General features: G+C 45.0%; 1 protein-coding gene and 1 long non-coding RNA gene across 5 annotated transcripts in view; one reads left to right on the top strand and one right to left on the bottom strand.

The window, feature by feature from the left end:
• Positions 1–3447: 3447 nt before the first annotated feature.
• Positions 3448–17886, bottom strand: part of SKI (SKI proto-oncogene) — a 152491-nt gene continuing 138052 nt past the window's right edge. For 3 of the 4 annotated variants that reach the window (XM_035118440.3, XM_035118439.3, XM_035118441.3), the window contains exons 6-7: positions 14175–14405; positions 6897–9766 (exon numbers count right to left, since the gene is read on the bottom strand). In XM_035118440.3, coding sequence (XP_034974331.3) covers positions 9578–9766; positions 14175–14405 — 420 coding nt within the window. In that variant the 3' untranslated portion in view covers positions 6897–9577. Of the gene's footprint in view, positions 9767–14174; positions 14406–17886 lie in introns of all 4 variants that reach the window. The other variant, XM_035118438.3, reaches the window with a different exon arrangement.
• On the top strand, positions 10563–16109 carry LOC148685262 (uncharacterized). Its single transcript, XR_015950455.1, has 2 exons — positions 10563–10683; positions 15008–16109. It is a non-coding gene; the product is annotated as an uncharacterized LOC148685262 (long non-coding RNA).

Below are 17886 nucleotides of genomic sequence, written 5' to 3'. Positions count from 1 at the left end.
TGAGGATTATGTAGGATAATGTTGGCCAACTCCCAAGAGACTGCGATCTACTCACAGCGTTTAAAAACTGGCAGTGATCTAGCCCCTTTTGGGGGGTTCAGGTCAAAGTTGTTGAGTTTTTTCAGGGAGGAGGTAAAATGTTGAGCTTTTTTTTAGGGGAGCCACAGTTGTTCAGCTTCTTTGGAGGGAACCAATGATCTATCAGTGATCTACCACAGACGTCCAGTGATCATGATCTACCTGTTGGACATGCCTGATGTAGTCCAACTCCTTGCAATGCAGGAATCTTTTGCCCATCATGGGGATTGAACCCATGACCCCCATGGTCTACCAACAGCTATCGAAATCTGAAAGAACAATTACCAGTTAGTCAGTGTAGACAGTCCTGAGCTGCCGGTAGATGGACTCAAGGGTCTGACTCTGTATGAGCAGCTTTTTGAGAGGTCTGTAACTCAAGGCAGAGCATGTGCTTTGTGTTCAGGAGGTCCCAGGCTCAATCCCTGGCACTTTCAGCTAAGAGATATTGGGAGAGAAGTGGAGAACCTGAGGCAAAGAAAGTTGACTGATGTTCAGCTGCAGCCTTAATGGTTAAATTTCTTTTCTATAGGAAAAACCTGTATTTTCCATGGTACTGATGGGTCATTAATTTTTTAATCTTCTGAGATATATTTGGCTCAGTCACTGTTACTGAAATGGGAACCATTCCATATTCCCAGTCTCGGTGGCAAACACAGCCTTTCCTTGCAACAGCTCATGGCATCTTAGAACGTAATAAACAAAAGCTGTCTCCTGCTTAGGAGAAACTGTCAGCTTTCCTTCAAAGATCCTTTAAAAAAAATTGACACCATGCAAATCCATACTTGTGACTGAATATTTTACAAAGTCATGTAGCTATCTTGGAGAATGTCTGCTAGTCAAATACTGGGCTAGAGGGGTAAATTGTCTGACTCTGTAATAGGGACATGCCTATGTACTTACTGAAATCTATACATTAGAGTTGATGCCCTTAGAAGAAGAATAATGCAAATTCATTGAGGATAAGACAGTCAATGGCTACAACGGCTCTGTTCTGCGTCCACAGTTGCTTGGAATCACAAGTGATGAGAGAGGCTGTTGCATTTGGGTCCTGCTTTTGGGGCTTCCCAAGGCATCTGGCTGGCTACTCTTGAGAACAGGGTGCTGGACTAGTTGGGCTTTGGGCATTGCCCAGCAGACTCTTCTTATGTTCTTCTGAGTGTTGTTGTAGCATGCTGGGGAACAAACCTGGGGGGGAGGGGACTGATCAAACCCATTGGTGGACCACCAGAGATGGTGGTGGTTTTTGTTGCTGGGCATAGGTTTCACAGGTCTGTTAGCAGACTCCCCCCACCATTCCTCAGCAACCTGTGAGGTTTGTCGCACCACCAAATGGCTGAAACATATGTTTCTATGCTCTTCCTTTCTAGCTGCATCTCCCTTTTTAATCTCTCAATATTAGGAAAGGTGTGGGGTTGTTTTTAGCAGTAGCTATTTCTGGCAAACGGTACAGATTTTTTTCAAGCATTTAATAACATAATCGGCCCACCTTCTTTAAAACTGTAAATTGGCATACAGTTGATTCCAACATTCAGTTTCTTAAAAGGATGAAAGGATATGTCCTGCTGGAGGAGAAGAGTGCTAAGAGTTATTAGATTTATACCTTGCACCATCCTCCAAAGCAGCCCAGGGCACCAGAGGAGCCCAGGTCCCAGGAAGGCATGTCCATGGTTAGAGGATAGGGCTAGAATGTAAATTAGGAGATAGGACCATATCGGGGCTGGTAACATTAGTGTGCACCATTGTCAATTCCTGGAATCTCTTGGCCCTCCTCCTCATTACTGTCTGTTCACCTGCCCCTGAGTGAGCCAGCAGCAAAAGAAGCAAGGAAGGGTGATAACAGCTGCTTAGGAATGCTAATGATTAAGTGGTATATAAATACCTTAAGCAAATAACTTCCATCCCCTGACTTTTTCTTCTGGGAGGTGTGGACTGTGCTCAAAGAGAGAAGCAAGTGAATCGGCACATGGAAGAGTGTAAGGAGACGTCATGCCCCAGTGCAGGTCCCCATTGGGAAGATAAAACAGTAGTGTAGGTAGAGACGGAGCCAGCTAACTCTGGTTTTGTCCCCAATCTTTTTTCCTGCTGAGCTCTGCAAGGGGTACACTTGACACTAAGAAGGGTTGACATGCTGTGCCGCCCCCTAGAAAGCAGGCAAGCAGAGGGGACTGGTTGAGGTTGGTGGGGCAGTGCTCAAGGTGCCTAAGGTGCTCAAGACCTGGAACCAGCAGTGGAACCAACTCAATGGCAGATTCTATGTGTGTGTGTGCAGAATACCCCGTTTGTTATTTAAGCTCATGTGATTTTAGAACTGTTGCTTTGAACCAGTTTCAGAAGCAACAGTTCTTCATTGGTTCTTCTTGTTCTCTTGAGTATTGTGTCCAGTTCTGGGACCTGCACTTTAAAGGACATGTACAGACTGAAAAGGGGTTTGGTTGAGCATGAGAAAAGGCCTTGGATGCAATTGCTGTTTCATCGTGGAAGTATGGTGTTTTTTTGCACATTTCCAGAAAAATGTGCATTTAAAATGGCACCATGTTTAATCCCTGGCCTTTTTAGTTGAGCCTCAGGTAACAGGGCCAAGGAGTAAGCACAAGTGTATGCCCTGGAGGAAACAGCTTCTCAAGGGATACTGTTCCACTTGGGAAGAGTGCTTAGGACTTTAGGACTGGGGCTGGGTGGACTATCTCTTAGTGCAAGGCAACCTTTGGTCAACCTGGTACCCCCACCCCCGATGTTTTGAACTACAACTCCCACCAGCCTCATCCAGCCCAGGGAAGTGTGCCAAAATATCTGAAAGGTGCTATGGTGGTGAAGGCTAGGGTGGGGAAATATATTGCATTCTGGGCCTTTTGCTATTAAATATGCCTTCCATGGACAACACTTGCATTCCCTGTCTCCTTACCCAAAGCCATGATGATGGGTGGGAGTGGATGCCCAACATCTGGACGCCCTGCTTTACTTTACCAGAAAAATCACATGATGAATCCCATCTCCTGGAGGGTACCACTTAAGAAGGCACACCGATCTGTATACAGGGGTGAGTGGAAGGTTGTGGTGACTCTTTAGGTGTGGGTGGGGGCCTGCAATACCCAGTCCAATTGGAGCAGTTGAGGTCAGGGGTGTATATCTCATGAAGAGCTATTCATAGTCTCATAAAACAATTTTATAAAACAGTTTAATTTTTTCTGCAGTATTGCACCAATTAATTGGGGCATGTTTGTTCATGCTACTCAAGAGTAGTAAAAGAACATATCTTTAGTGTGTGTGGACTTAATTTTTTTCTGCACAAACAATTTTATTTTTGATAATGCGCCTATACACTGTACATTCAGTCACTGTGGTATATATAAGCATAGCTATTTTCATACATAATCTGATAAAGTCCTTTATTTTACAATATTATCTGTTTCCAGGTTGGAAAAGGGATTGGGGGGTGTTTGAAAAGGACTATCAAGTTACACAGAGAAATAGATAAATACCCCACGCTTTTTTTTTCCTTTTTGTAAATCAGGCATTTATAAACAAGAAAGCATATTTAATTACATAAAATAGTTCTAGAATAGGAGAGTAAGTCATAAAATAGTTAGCAGCAGCAGCAGCTGGAGGACAGGGAAGTAACAAAAAAATGCTGTAAAGATTTTGTCTATTAATAAACTTGCGCCGTTACCCCCTCAATTAAAAACTTGCTCCTTAGTACTCTTCTTTGCTTTAAAAGACCTCTCTATAACACAGAGACTGCTTGGGGATGTGAGGAGAATAAATGTCAATTTTCTTTGCTTTTACTAATAAAACAGTTCACAATGAATGACAAAAATATGCAAATAATGGGAAGTTGAACTGACACTGATTTTTTTTATAAGAAAAAAAAGTTTCTTTATGGTTGTTTTTTCCCCCTAACAAATTTCCTTGGTTTTAAAAACACAACTCTTAAAACAACTAAGTAAGAAAAAGGTTTTGAAAAAGTAAACACCACCATATACACGTATTATACAACTGCAAAATGAAAAAAAGTATTTACAAATTAATTTTTTTTTACATTGGCTAGTTCTGTTGGAAAAAAGCAAGATTATTATTCTGTTAGCTTGTTCATAGATATAAATGTCTTATTGCTGTTGGTATTCTTCACCTGCCCTCCCCCCCTTCGTTAAAGTCTTATTTGAATATCTTTTATAAAAAAGTGAATTAAACTGAATATACAATTACCTAGATTATATATATCTATATATCTATATATATTTGATGTATTTGGAGAACTGACAGCCGATGTAATAAAACACTTCTTCTCCCCCTTTTGGAGAAAACATCTTAAAGGAAACGGAATTACAATTTGCGAATTCTGTTTCAGTAAAAGGATCATAGCTATAACTAGCTTAAGTTAGCAAAACAAGAACATTATATTCTACAGAATTGATAATGCAGTTTCTCTTCCCTGACCAGCCCCTCTGCACTTTGGAGTAGGGGCTCTGCTGTGAACAAAATAATGTTGCATAGGCAGCTGTTTCCCCATTCACTTCAATGGGTTGTGCCCAACTTTCCATTCGGAAGAACCCATTAAAATTCATGGACCGCTGTTCTGATGTAACACTGGATATAAACCAATGTCAGAGATGCATGGTTTGGGCGGGGGGGGGGGGAGCCCTTGTTCACCCAGAACTCTCATGTATTGATTGGGAGCCTCGAGTTTGGATTGGTTTTTGTTTTAATTACCTTAACTCTGTGTTTTCTACATATAGCTTTCCTCAGACCTCGGCTACTGATCTGGAATACTAGAGACCATGCTGCAGTGTTGAGAATATATATTTTTACACAGTGGGCTAGGAACATCTCCAAGGTAAGCCCCATTTGTTGCAATGACGCTTGAGCAGAAATTATTCTTGGTAGATTGTATTTGTTAACTGATGGCAAGAGCCTGAGGTGGGATAAGTCCCAAACAGCTGTGATATGGCTGAATTTTCTGTTACCCTTTTATTGTCTGACTTGGAAATCCTTTAAACAGGACTTTAGACGCATGGCTGAAAAGATGCTATCAAATCCACATGGATTCACATGCTTCCTTCAGATGTTGGATACAGACTTGAGCTATAATCCAACTTACCTATGGTTAAGTTCTACTGAACTTAATAGGACTTACTTCTGAGTAGACATGCACAGGATTGCACCATATTTAGTGAACTAAGTCCCAATCAAAATCCAAATGACATGTGTCATGGCTTAAATCTGGATCTGACAAAGGTGTCTTTAAAAAATGATTCTTCACTCACCTAATGAGATTTTGTTGTTTTGCCTCTATCCGCCTTATGTCACAAAGATCCCCCCCCACCCTGTTTCAACACTTACTAGACAGTCAAATCTTAAAACACTGGCAGATAGATGTTTCAAGAGTGATCATTATGTGGCACAGCTGTACAAATTGCAATTATTTCATCAAGGGTTTCAGTAAAAATCAGACCAGGATCAAGGTGTTAGAAACACAGCATTTGTTGATATTAATACTTGACACCTTAAGTAGTTTTATGTGCATACCTACATAAGATAAAGTATGAATGCAAGAAACACAATTTTAAAGCTGCTTATAGTGTTATAAGCATACATTTCACAGGGAGTTATGGATGGTTGCAGCTTCTTGTGGAGTACTGTATATAATTCAGCAGCAAAGTTGAGCTTGCCTTTGCATAGTATGTGGAACGTCCCTTAAATCAGCAGGATTGCAGGCCCTGTGCCATTACAGAGAAGGATGCAAGAGTGAAATTCTGATGGACAGACGCAGTTTAAATCACGGGACCTTTCCTTCCTTCTGTTTTAAGCTGTTGCAGAAGACTACACAGAGTTCTGTGTGGTTGGTGCAGATTATCTTTTTCCTGTTTGATAAATACAGCTCCTTTTCTCTTGGTGGGCTGGGAGCAAAAAGACAAGCTTGCACTGAAGTTGTGTGCCCATATCAAAAAGATGAGACATGATACAAACTTCAGCATTTTGCATTTGGGTTAGTACTACAATTGGAAGTGGTAGCAGAGACTTCTGAAGAATGAGTATGTGCCCAGGCTGTGGGTTCCCAATGCCTTTCCTGTTTGTTTTGACAGGAATAGCTTTGTGCCAGCTGCTGTAGCCTAGCCTCAAGGTTTGGAACATTTACACTCTCTCATGAAGAGGGAAAAGGGGCAATGGCTGTCATGTGGCGCAGTGGGCTTCTCTGAATCTTTGTGAATGCTTCAATGAATCTGGCAATGTTTTTTAGGGTTTGTACCTTTCACGCTGACCTGTTGGTCAACGCACCCAATTTCACTCCATAGAAGATTATAGGGAATGTCCTAGAATGTGCCCCCAAGTTTGCTAGCAAGACCAAGCTGTGCCTCTGTCAGTCAGCGTGAACTAAGTGTGTGTCATAAACATGGGTTGTGGCTGCTGTGGTTTAAGGCCCCTCTGTTTGTCATTGGGACTACAGCTCCCATCATCCCTGGCCATAGGCCATGCAGGGTGGAGTCAATGGCAGCTGAAGTGCAACAACAACTGGAGGGCATAGAGGAAGATCAGTATTGGAGGGCAAGCTGCTTTCACAGAAACTGGTTTGTCATTATCGTCTTGTAGAATGACCCCTGTATTCCCAGAATTAGGGTTTGCAACACCTCTCCCTGCTGAAAGGAGGGGTGGCTGGCCGGGGTGGGGAGAGGGGAGAGGGACAAGCAGTGAGCAGCAGCTTGTCCCAAGAGTGAAACTGAATCGCCAAGTGTAGGTTTGAGCCACTGAAGACAGCTGTGCATCACATCTACGTAATTTTGTTGCCTCTTGAAGGAAATAACTGCAAACTTAACAAAAAAGCATTATAGATCTTGGAAATTTATACGACTGAGAACAAAACAAAACAAAACAAAAAAGTTATGCACCTTTACGTTAAGACAGTGATAATGCCCATTAATTAATATATATGTATGGCAAAGATTTTAATTCCATGCATATGGTTTTTTTAATAACTGCAGAAAAAACATACAAAGCAAAAAAATTATTTTAAAATCCCCATATTAAAAAAATAACTGCATAAACACAATCAATATTCCGTTTGCATTGCACTTTAAGATGGGAGAGCAGATTCCACTCATTGGATACGAGCATGGGCAAGACCTCAAACGCAGACAACTTCGTATCATGCAAATTAGTCCATATATATTTGTTGCTTTCTTGCTCCCCATATTTCAATTCTAAGTCACCTGATTTTTCTAATATAGCTTCCTTTTAAAAAATTTTCCTGTGCCAACCCCTACCCCCACCCCCACTAAAATGCACTTTACTTCTTCCTTTTTCAATGTTCATGCTTACAATGGCTATTAGAATGGATAATAACAGCTTTATTTTTAATACAACTTTTATTTCCCCCCTAGTGTACTGTAAAGTCAATACTTTAATTTTAGGACAGACAGCCGCATTTAGGTTACAGGAAAAGGATTGAATTGCAGAGTTCTCTTCAGTGTTTCAGAACGCAATTTGGAGAGAGAATCTGTGAATTTGGGATGGCTTTCCCCCCCAGTTAAGGATTTTAGTAAACTGTCGCCCTTAGTAAACGGTTTGCTTACCATTCCTGTGAAGTGACTGTAAAAATAAAAAATAAAAAGACATAATCAATACCTCTGTATTGGCAGGGAAGAACGAATCAAAATATTGCTCATTCCTGAACTGGGGCAGTTTAGCCACGACCAGCTGCCATAGCCCTGTTGCTGATAGGATGGGATCCCTGAAGTCCATGTTGGAACGCTTGTGTGACACCGATCTCAAGCAACCATGAATCAAGAAACACGTGATGTGCTTGATTGCCAGAGAGCAAAGGTAGGAAATCTGAGCCTATGCTTCTTATATTGACACTGAGCTCTAACAATTGCAGTTCCGTAACATTTCCTACCCGCCTTATTCTCAAAAGAGAGGGGGTAGGTCCTGGAGATTTGATTGCTAACACAGTGGACAGTTGGTTAAATCATAAGGGGTGCAATAAGGGTGGAGGAAATAATAACAAAAACTGTAGTTCTTTAAAAAAATAATGCTTTTCAAGAGGAAAACAAAATCCAGTGGGTACTAAGTGTTGGCCCCAATCAGGTAGAAGAAGCAAAACTCCCACTGGGGATAGGATTTTTGCCCTGAGTGTGTTTACTTGCTGCATATTTTAATATCCAGTGGGAAGGAAAGAAATTGCGGCACAGATCCCAATATTAAAGTATTTGTCACATTAAAAACAAAAGACCAAAAAAACCCCTAAAGAATAAGAAATGTAGGCTTATTCACAGCAGCAAAAGTCCTCTTTTTTGTCTCTTTAATACAATGTTGAGCACTCTCTGTGGGCCACACTGAAATCCTTACACGTGATCCTGGGCAAGTCAATAAAATACTGAAATTTCTGAGGTGATGATAACATGGGGATGAGTTCTCTGGGAAAACGGAAGGGTTTCCAAGCAGGCATGCCACTCTCTGTTTTTTCCCACTTATCTTTCACAAGCAACTTCATGTTTCAGCCGACTTTTGTCTTGTGTTTTCTCTGTGTTTCTTGCTCTCTTTATATATTCTTCTATCCGTTTCTCATAATTGAAGTGCTCTGGCGTTGAAGTGAGTCTTTAAAACACATCAGTTAATAACAGACATATATTTATATATATAAAAAGTTATGGCGTGATTTACAAACACTGAATTTTAATAAGGCTGGGTTCATTTAGGATATAGTTCCACTCCTACACCCCACTGAAACATACAAACTACCCCCCTTTCCCCTCCACTGACTTTCCTCTTCTTGGTTCAAGCATGGGGAAAACAAAAATGTTAAACTAGGAAAAAAACCTAAATTTGAAATTCACATAGAAATCCCCTGGATTGAAACGGTCATGGCTTATTATTGGGCTTTTTCTGACGACCTTCTCTAAGAAAGAACCCAACATCTGTAACAATTTGTCATTACAAATCAGGCATTGAAAGTATTTCCCCCTTCCCTGTTTATATATATATATATATATATATATATATATATATATATATATATATATATATATTTTTAAAAAATCTTGTTAATGGTTATAATACCATGTCTTCATGACTCAATTGTTTTGTGTTCTTAAATAGCTTATAACAAAAGGGTTTTGTTTTTTTCATGATTCCAAAGTGTTCCCAGAAAGCAGCCCTCTTTCCTTGTCTTTGATTTCACATGGATGCTGCTCGCCAGACGGTATAATTTTTTTTTTTGCTGCAGACTCAAAAAGTAGTTTAGGTTATAAACACTCTTCATGTTATAGGCACAGGAAGATGTTGTGCTATATGGATTGAAAAAAGAGGCGGAATTCAGTGCTTCTGTTATAAAGAGTAACATTTGCCCTCCAATGAATAACAAAGTCCATGTTTGCCAGGGCACGGACCCTTGCCCAGCGCCTCTCCCACACACTCTCTCCCTCACTGTGCATATTATTTTATTTTATTTTATTGTCAGTCTGGCCTACAAATTAGACCCCATGTCATTACGTTCTTCATCGCTGGCCTAGTTGTCCATATCTTTCATTGTGTGTTCACTGCCGGGCAGATCACTCTGTTTAGGCCACAGTTGCTCCTGAAGTTCCTTGACAACCTTTTCTAAGTGTTCCCGTGCTTCCCTCTCACGCAACAGATCAGCACGCAGCTGTTCTCTGTCCGCCTCTGCATGCTGGAGCTTCACCTGCAGGTCTTCAATCTAGAATGAATGAATGGATAGTAAGCTAGAGATACCTGGCTCAATTCAACGCATTAGAACTGACATATAGAACCTTCGGTGGCTCGGGACCAAAGTCCAGAAAAGAGCGCATTCCCTAATACCAACTATCTTGGACGCTACAAGTGCCAACTTTCCAAAAGCCACACGCCAGTAGGTGGGCGGGGTCAGAGGCAAGCATGGTGTAAAAGTAGGGCTGCTGAAGGGAAGGGGGTTTCAAGAGACCAGATTGGGAGGTCTGGAACCAGTTCAAGTCTGGGGATCCCCACTCTTGAGTTACTGCAACACAGTCCAAGAGCTGAAACCTATCCGTTCTTAGATCAAATTCTAAACTATGTACATACAGGAAAGAAAATGAGGTCACTGAATACTTGTCCCACCATCTTTCCAGGTTTATACACAGCCTTGCACAAGGATAGCCAACAGTGTCCTCCAGATGCTGCTAAGCCAGCTGCACTGTGGCAAGAGACCTGAAACCTTCTCTCTGCTTACCATCTCTGCATCTTCCCCCACCCCTCAAAACAACACTTCTGGAGTCTTGGGCCTCTTTCAAGTCATTCAGCTCTGGCCACCTCCCCTCTAATACTTCAAAGGATGAGCAAAAAACGTGGCAATGTGATTACTTCAGAAATGAATATGCCAGACCTAAATCCTGACAAATGGAGGGGGGGGGGTTGCAGGGAAATGGCAAGGATGTGCCTGTGCACTAATTCCTTCTGACTGCTTTGAAAAATCACAGGTCTTCATTCCTTCCTCCCACCTACCTCCAACCTAATCTAGACTTGAACATCCCTGATGCTATTTCTTAAGACTGAGATGATGAGCAGAATTAGAATCCGGGGAGACAGAAGGCGAGCACGTCTAACACAGACGTCCCACGTCAACATGGCGAATGGGAGGTAAGACAGAAAAGGCTTCTGGCATGATTATATTTTTATTAACAGACAAAACCCCAAAATTCACCCACACAAACTTCAATCCTTTCCTCCCTTGAGAGAGAGAAAAATCCAGATGTCAGAAGCAGAGGCAACCCTCTGGAGCGGAGCAAGTTGAAACAAACGGGTGAACCTTCAAAGCCTAATTAGATGAATGTGTGTTTTTTAAAAAAGGCTTCAAACTTTGTGGAGCCCCACCCGCCCCCACAACACTTGAGCTAAAGTGGAAGTTGACACCCAGCACATGAAGCTCTGAATCAGATTATGTTTAGTCTGGGCATCGCTTACGTCCCGTGATGCGAGGAGAAGGAAATTTGCATCATTTCCTGCTTCTCTGCCCTTGTAAATTTGGCAAGCCTCACAAAAGGGACTGTGGGACCGCTCCCCTTCCTGTTAATGAGAGGAGGAGGAAAAGTAACATTTAACAGGGTTTTTGTTCAGAAGTTGGCTTCTTTTTTTCTGTAAAGGAGCTATTTAACAATTTTTTGGGTGTACAGAATGACAACACTTTAAACTCTCTTCACAGAAAAGCCCACATGTTGCTATTACATATAAATTGATTTTGTAAAGCATGTCCTGGTATTTGTACTTCCCAACCCTACCTGAAGATGCCAGGAATTGAGCCTGGGGCCTTCTGTACACAAAACAGGTGATCTCTAACCATTGAGCCATGGCTGTTGCCTACTAAGCCTGGGCAATGTACAGTGGTGCCTCGCTAGATGAAATTAATTCGTTCCATGGGTCAATTAGTGTAACGAATTTTTCATCTAGCGAGTCCCGGTTTCCCATAGGAATGCATTGAAACTTAATCAATGCGTTCCTATGGGCTCCGGGGGACTGGCGGCGGGGAAGGCAGGCAGGCAGGCGCTTGCACTCTTGCCTGCCTGCCTTCCCCACCGCCTGTCACACGAAGATCGGAGGGCGCTGCTTGCCGGGGCTTGTCAACCCCTGCAAACAGCGCCCACCGATCTTCGGATCTGTGTTGTATGACAGGCGGGGAAAGCGGAGGATCGTTCCTCCGCCTTTCCCCCGCCCCGCCTGTCACACAAAGATCGGCGGGCGCTGCTTGCGGGGCTTGTCAACCCCGGCAAACAGCGCCTGCCAATCTTCGGCTCTGTCCCCCGATGCGCTACGGCTCAGGGAAGCAGGCAGGGAGACGGCAACAGCCTGGGGGACGGAGCCGAATTGCGGCGCTGCGAGGGGGAGGCAAACGGTGAAAAGCCCCCGCTGCTGACTGGCTTGGCGGTGGCTGGAAGAAGGGGAGGAATTCCTCCGCTTCTTCCCGCTGCCGCCAAGCCAGTCCCTGAGCCAAAGTGCGGCGCGGGAGGAGGCTTTTCGCCGTTTGCCTCCCCCTTAGCTCGGGGAAGGTAAACGGCAAAAGCCCCCCCCCCCCCGCGCCGCAATTCGGCTCCGTCCCCCGGGCGCTTCAGCTCAGGGAAGCAGGCAGGGAGATGGCAACAGCCCCGGAGCTTCCACGGGTTGTTGCCACCTGCCCGCCTGCCTTCCCCAAGCAGCGCCCGCCGATCCCCTCCCATCCCGCCTGTCACACAGCGGGGATCGTAGAGGGCTTGATAAGCTCCCTACGATCCCCGCTGTGTGACAGGCGGGATGGGGGGGGGAAGCGGAAGAACGATCCTTCGGCGGCAAGGGGAGAGGGAGAAAGGACTGCTTTCTCCTCCTTCGTTCCTGTCCCCCTGCCGCCGACAGCAAGGACAGGTCCCGGGGTTCGGAGAAGTGCTGGGCAAGCACTTCTCCGAACCCCGGGATGTCTCCTTTCTGTCTGCGGTGAGGGGAGAGGAACGAACGGAGAGAAAGCAGCCCTTTCTTTCCGTTCGTTCCTCTCCCCCCCACCGCTGACAGAAAGCACAGATCTCGGGGTTGCCGGCTCTGTCGGGGCGGGGGGGGGAGTGAGAAGCAGAGGACTGATCCGATCCTCTGCTTCTCCCTCCCCCCCTGCTAGACAGAGCCGAAGTGCGACGTCGTTTCGCCACCTGCCTTCCCCAAGCCAAGGGGAAGGCAGGCGGCAAAAAGCCCGCGGCTGTGCGGGGGCTTTCGCACTGCCGCGCTTTGGCTCCGTCCCCTGGAGCCGAAGCCTGGCGGTGTGAAAAGCCCCCGCACCGCTGCAATTCGGCTCTGGGGGACGGAGCCGAAGTGCGGGAGCTGCTTCCCCCCCGCCGCCTGGCACACAGCTGCTTGCCATCGCAGCCCCCGCACCGCCGCACTTGGGCTCCGTCCCTCAGAGCCGAAGTGCGGGTGTGTTTTACTGCCTGCCTTCCCCAAGCCAAGGGGAAGGCAGGCGGCAAAAAGCCCTGGCAATTTTTCACTGCAGGCTGGACTTTGCAGTCGGAGGTTCATTTTTCTATGGCCACGCTTCGCAAGACGAAGCCACGGCCATAGAAAACCTCGTCGTCTTACGAGGCAACCTCCAATCGCAAAATCCATTTGTCTAGCGAAAAATTCATCTTACAGGGCATTCGTTAAGCGAGGCACCACTGTAACGAGAGCTAGAGTGCAATGGCTTCTTCGCCGGGTGGTACTGTCACTCCTGAGTCACTCTACCAGTGCCCAGTGTGAGAAACAAGCTGCAGCTGGGTGCTGGAGGCAGAGGGACTCAGGAGCAGCAGTTTCACTCACAATATACTGCGAGGTGAAACCACCATTGCGTTCTGGTCCTCATCCTGCTAAGGGAGGAACAAGCTACATGGCTTGTCCCTTGGCTGCCCGCACCTCATTTAAATTTCTCCGCTGAGGGGTGCACAGTGGCCTGCCCCTCAGCAGAGAAGTCTAACGGAGTCCCCAACTCGCCTGCTGCAGGGCGCAAGCCAAAGACAGTGTGGGGGCTCCGTTAGGCTTCTCCATTGAGGGCTGCTCTTCCTCGCTCCCCCTGCCCACCACCCCTTTGTTGGTGTCAGAAGGGGGGGAGGCAGGGGGAGCCCGGTAGCGATGCTGTAGATGAGGCAAGGGTGGGGAGATGTTTGACAGGGAGCACGGAAACATCTCCTCCGCTACCCTGCGCCTCCACCACGTTCAGCGAGAAGCAGGGGGTGGCAGAGGGATGCTGCTGGTTCTTCCCCGCCAACCCCATTTGCAAAAACAAGTCTGCTTTCGCAAATGGGGTTGGCAGGGAGCAACCAGCAGCATCTCCTCTGCCTACCCCGCCCCCTGCCGCGTTCAGCGAGAAAGCCGGTGTCGGAAGGGGGCGGGCTTCCCCCGCCCCCTTCGCCGGACTGGTCCCTCCACTGCAGCTGCCTCCTTCGCTCCCCCTCCAGTGCCTCCCTCCCAAATTCTTGTTTTCCTCCTCTAAAAACAACGTGTGCCCTATGGTTTGGTGCACCCTATGGAGTGAAAAATATGGTATCTTTCAAAGCCTTTCTGAATATTTAGCCACAAGAAAAGCTCTTGCAAAGTTTTGGCCTAGAGCTCTTTGAGGAGACTCTCAAAGGACCTGTCCTCACCTGGGCGGAGTATTTGGCTCTCAGCCTGCCTGCTTCACACCCCTTGTCGCATACCCGGACTTGTCTGGCTTGCTCCAGTTCCCGCTTTAGCCGTATCCGTGATTCATTGGCCTCCTTCATTTTCTTTTCGTTCTCAGCTCGGAGGCGCTCAATCTCCTTCCTTAAGTTGCGCTTGGCTTCTGTTGCCTCTCTTAGCTTCTCCTTCTTCGCCACACGTAGAAACTCAAGCTCCTGGAACAAGATGGAGGCATGGCTTACTTGATAAACACACCCTTAAAAGTGGTTAGAGGTGGCATGGGGGAGTAAGAAATACATAACTGGGCAAGAGCTTTAACATTTCAGAGGTTGTTGGAGGGCAAGTTAGAAAGGAACATTGGACTTTAAGCATGGTGTGCCTGCTATTGGAAAGAACCACATAAAGCAGATAGATGTGTTCACCAGTTCCTAGCCAATGGAAAATGAAGATATCTTATTCAGTAGCATGGAATTCCATAAGTGTTCATATGCAGTAAGGAAGAACCAATACATCACAGAATTCTGGAAGAATCTCGACTCTGTTCAGACAATTCTAGAACATATATTACAGGCAGGCACTTATGGACATTCTGATGTTAAGATTTGAGTTAGGTAGTCAGTATTGGATCTGTATATGATTTGTATGTTTCCTTTTTTGTTTTTTAAGCTAATGGTCTTGTCTATTGATTATTTTAAGTGCTGAGCCTCCAGTGGGAGGGATGATGTGCCATGGTTGGTGGGGGGAGGGAGACATTTCTCTACAACAGGGCTTCTTGAACTATCTGATGTGACAGACTGGCAATTATTTTTTTCTCCAGGGTGCCAAGGACCGGTACCATATTTGATCCCTGAAGCGTCCCACCCAACCTGGGCTGTGGTGGAGTCACCATGAACCAGCAGCTAATGGCTCACATACCAGCACTGGTCCATGGAACACCACTGCTCAACAAGACCTTGCCATTGAGACAGAAGAAGGGCCCTGCTGCATCAGGCCAAAGGCCCATCTAGTCCAACATCCTTTTACTCACAGTGGCCAAACCAGAAGCACAACAGCATTCTCCCCTCCTGCAGAACCCAGCAAATGGTATTCAGAGGGAGAACAGAGCCAGTGGAAAAGCAGAGGTCAGAGTTGGGTGATTAGTCCAAATGGAGACATTTTCCATATTTATGTGGTCCAGCATCAGATATTTTAGGCACATGGTGCTTGGGGCCCTCTCAACTTCTTTAAATGTGTAATGCGTAAACCATAAAGTTTTCTCTCTTTTGTTGGGATAGCAGAGGGGACAGCCTACATTCATTCTTTGCTTACTATATATTATGACTGATTAGTGTTAAAAGGGAGACCAGAGTTGCATATCTCTTCCCCTCCCCTCTCCTTCCTATTTCCAGATGCAATCCTTCCTTTGTTAAGTAACATACTGCATCGGGGTCATGGGAAATCTCTCTTGTCTGACAACCTTATTTCCTAAGCCAGAACTTGTTATCCTAGCCTGTGCTGTTTCCCAGCCATTCTGCATGAAAAGTCTTTGCCCCCTCCACAACAGAATTAATGGAATTTGGGGACGCTGTACTCTTCTGCCTAGTTTAGGCACTGTTAAAAGTTTTGCTTAGCTGAACAGCTTCCACCTGCTCTGCATTCTCTGACTGCTCTCAAGAAACAGGCTCAAGGTCCTTCAGAGAGAACCAGAAAGCCCAGGAGCAGCAAGCAGACTACCACCCCACGGATCCTCCTTTATACCATGAATGGGTCTCATGAAACATAAGGCCCCAGAGCACAATCTAGGTTTTCTGTGGCTCTGTTCAGCTGTTATATTAAGCCATAAACCACACAAGTGAAACCTCATAGTTTGCATGCACTTGCAAGCTGTCTGGGTGTTTCTAGTTTGCTTTTTTTAAAAAATAAACCAACCCATTCTTGCTTCAGAAATATTGTTTTTACTCATTTATTAATAAGGAATACTAGTAAGAAAAACATAACCATGATGGCTATCTTCTACCTCCACTGCTAGGAATCACAAGAGTGCTGTTATGTTCAGGTCCTGCCTGTGAGCTTCCTGTAATAGGTGTGAGAACAGAGAGCTGGACCAGATGGGACTTGAGCTTAAATCCATCAGGGCTGCTCTTATGTACTTACTTTCAGGACCAGAAGGGTGTTTCAGATAGGGAGAGAGGGTTGTATCCACTGTTAGCCATACCCCAGAACATATCAGTTGAAATTAATGCACATGACTAATTTGAATGGTGCCACATCCACACTATATTTGAAAAGCACTATTATATCACTTTTAAAAAATTCCTTCCAGCAGCACCTTAGAGCCCAACTAAGTTTGTCATTGGTATGAGCTTTCGTGTACATGCACACTTCTTCAGATACACTGAAACAGAAGTCACCAGACCCTTTTATATATAGTGGGGAGGGGTATTACTCAGAAGGGTGGTGGGAATGGGTGATTGACTGACTGATAGCTGTTGATGACTGTTAACGACTGCAATTGGTCTTACAGGAAAAAGCAAGGGGTGAGATGGCTAAAAATAGCTTTATCATGTATAATGAGATAAGAATCCAATGTCTTTATTCAGACTAGGTCTCTCCATAGTTTTAAGCTTGGTAATAAGTTGCAGTTCAGCAACTTCTCTTTCCAGTCTATTTTTGAAATTCTTTTGTAATAAGACAGCTACTTTGAGATCTTGTATAGAATGTCCTGGGAGATTGAAGTGTTCTCCTACTGGTTTCTCTGTCTTGTGATTCCTGATGTCAGATTTATGTCCATTTATCCTTTGGCGTAGGGTTTGGCCTGTTTTTCCAATATAGAGAGCTGAAGGGCACTGTTGGCATTTGATGGCATACATAATGTTAAAAGATGAGCACAGCTCTCTTTCTCAAGCTCTGGGAGGAAGACCTTTCATTGCCTACAGACAGCCACCCAATCTTAAACAACTCCTCACCCACAATAATACAACCACCAGACTTAACATGGACACTGGTACCAGAGCCTGCAATAAACCCAGATGCTGCCACATACACCCGGACAACACCATTACTGGCCCCAACAACATCAAACATACCATCTCAGGACTATTTAATTGCTCATCTTCTAACATTGTGTATGCCATCAAATGCCAACAGTCATCAACAGCCATCAGTCAGTCAATCACCCATTCCCACCACCCTCTCACTATGTATAAGGGTCTGGTGACTTGTGTTTCAGTGTATCTGAAGAAGTGTGCATGCACATGAAAGCTCATACCAATGACAAACTTAGTTGGTCTCCAAGGTGCTACTGGAAGGAATTTTTTTTATTTTGTTTCGACTACGTCAGACCAACACGGCTACCTACCTGTAATTATATCACTTTAATAGTCATGGCTTAATAAAGCAGGCACCCCCAAACTTCGGCCCTCCAGATGTTTTGGACTACAATTCCCATCTTGCCCGACCACTGGTCCTGTTAGCTAGGGATCATGGGAGTTGTAGGCCAAAACATCTGGAGGGCCACAGTTTGGGGATGCCTGGCTTAAAGCATCATGAGAACAACAGTTTGTTAAGTGTGCTCAGAGTTGGTAGGAGTCCCCTCTTCCCAGGGAACTCTGAGAATTGTAGCTCTGTGGGGGGGGGTAGGGTGTCTCATAACAACCCACACCCTCTTAATAGACTACAGTTCCCAGTATCCTTTGGGGGGAAGCCATGACTGTTTAA

Source organism: Zootoca vivipara, chromosome 6 (genome assembly GCF_965207765.1).
Source record: "Zootoca vivipara chromosome 6, rZooViv2.hap1.1, whole genome shotgun sequence".
Lineage (NCBI taxonomy): Eukaryota > Metazoa > Chordata > Lepidosauria > Squamata > Lacertidae > Zootoca > Zootoca vivipara.
Note: the sequence above shows the minus strand (reverse complement) of the source record. Positions and strands in the feature narration are given on the sequence as shown.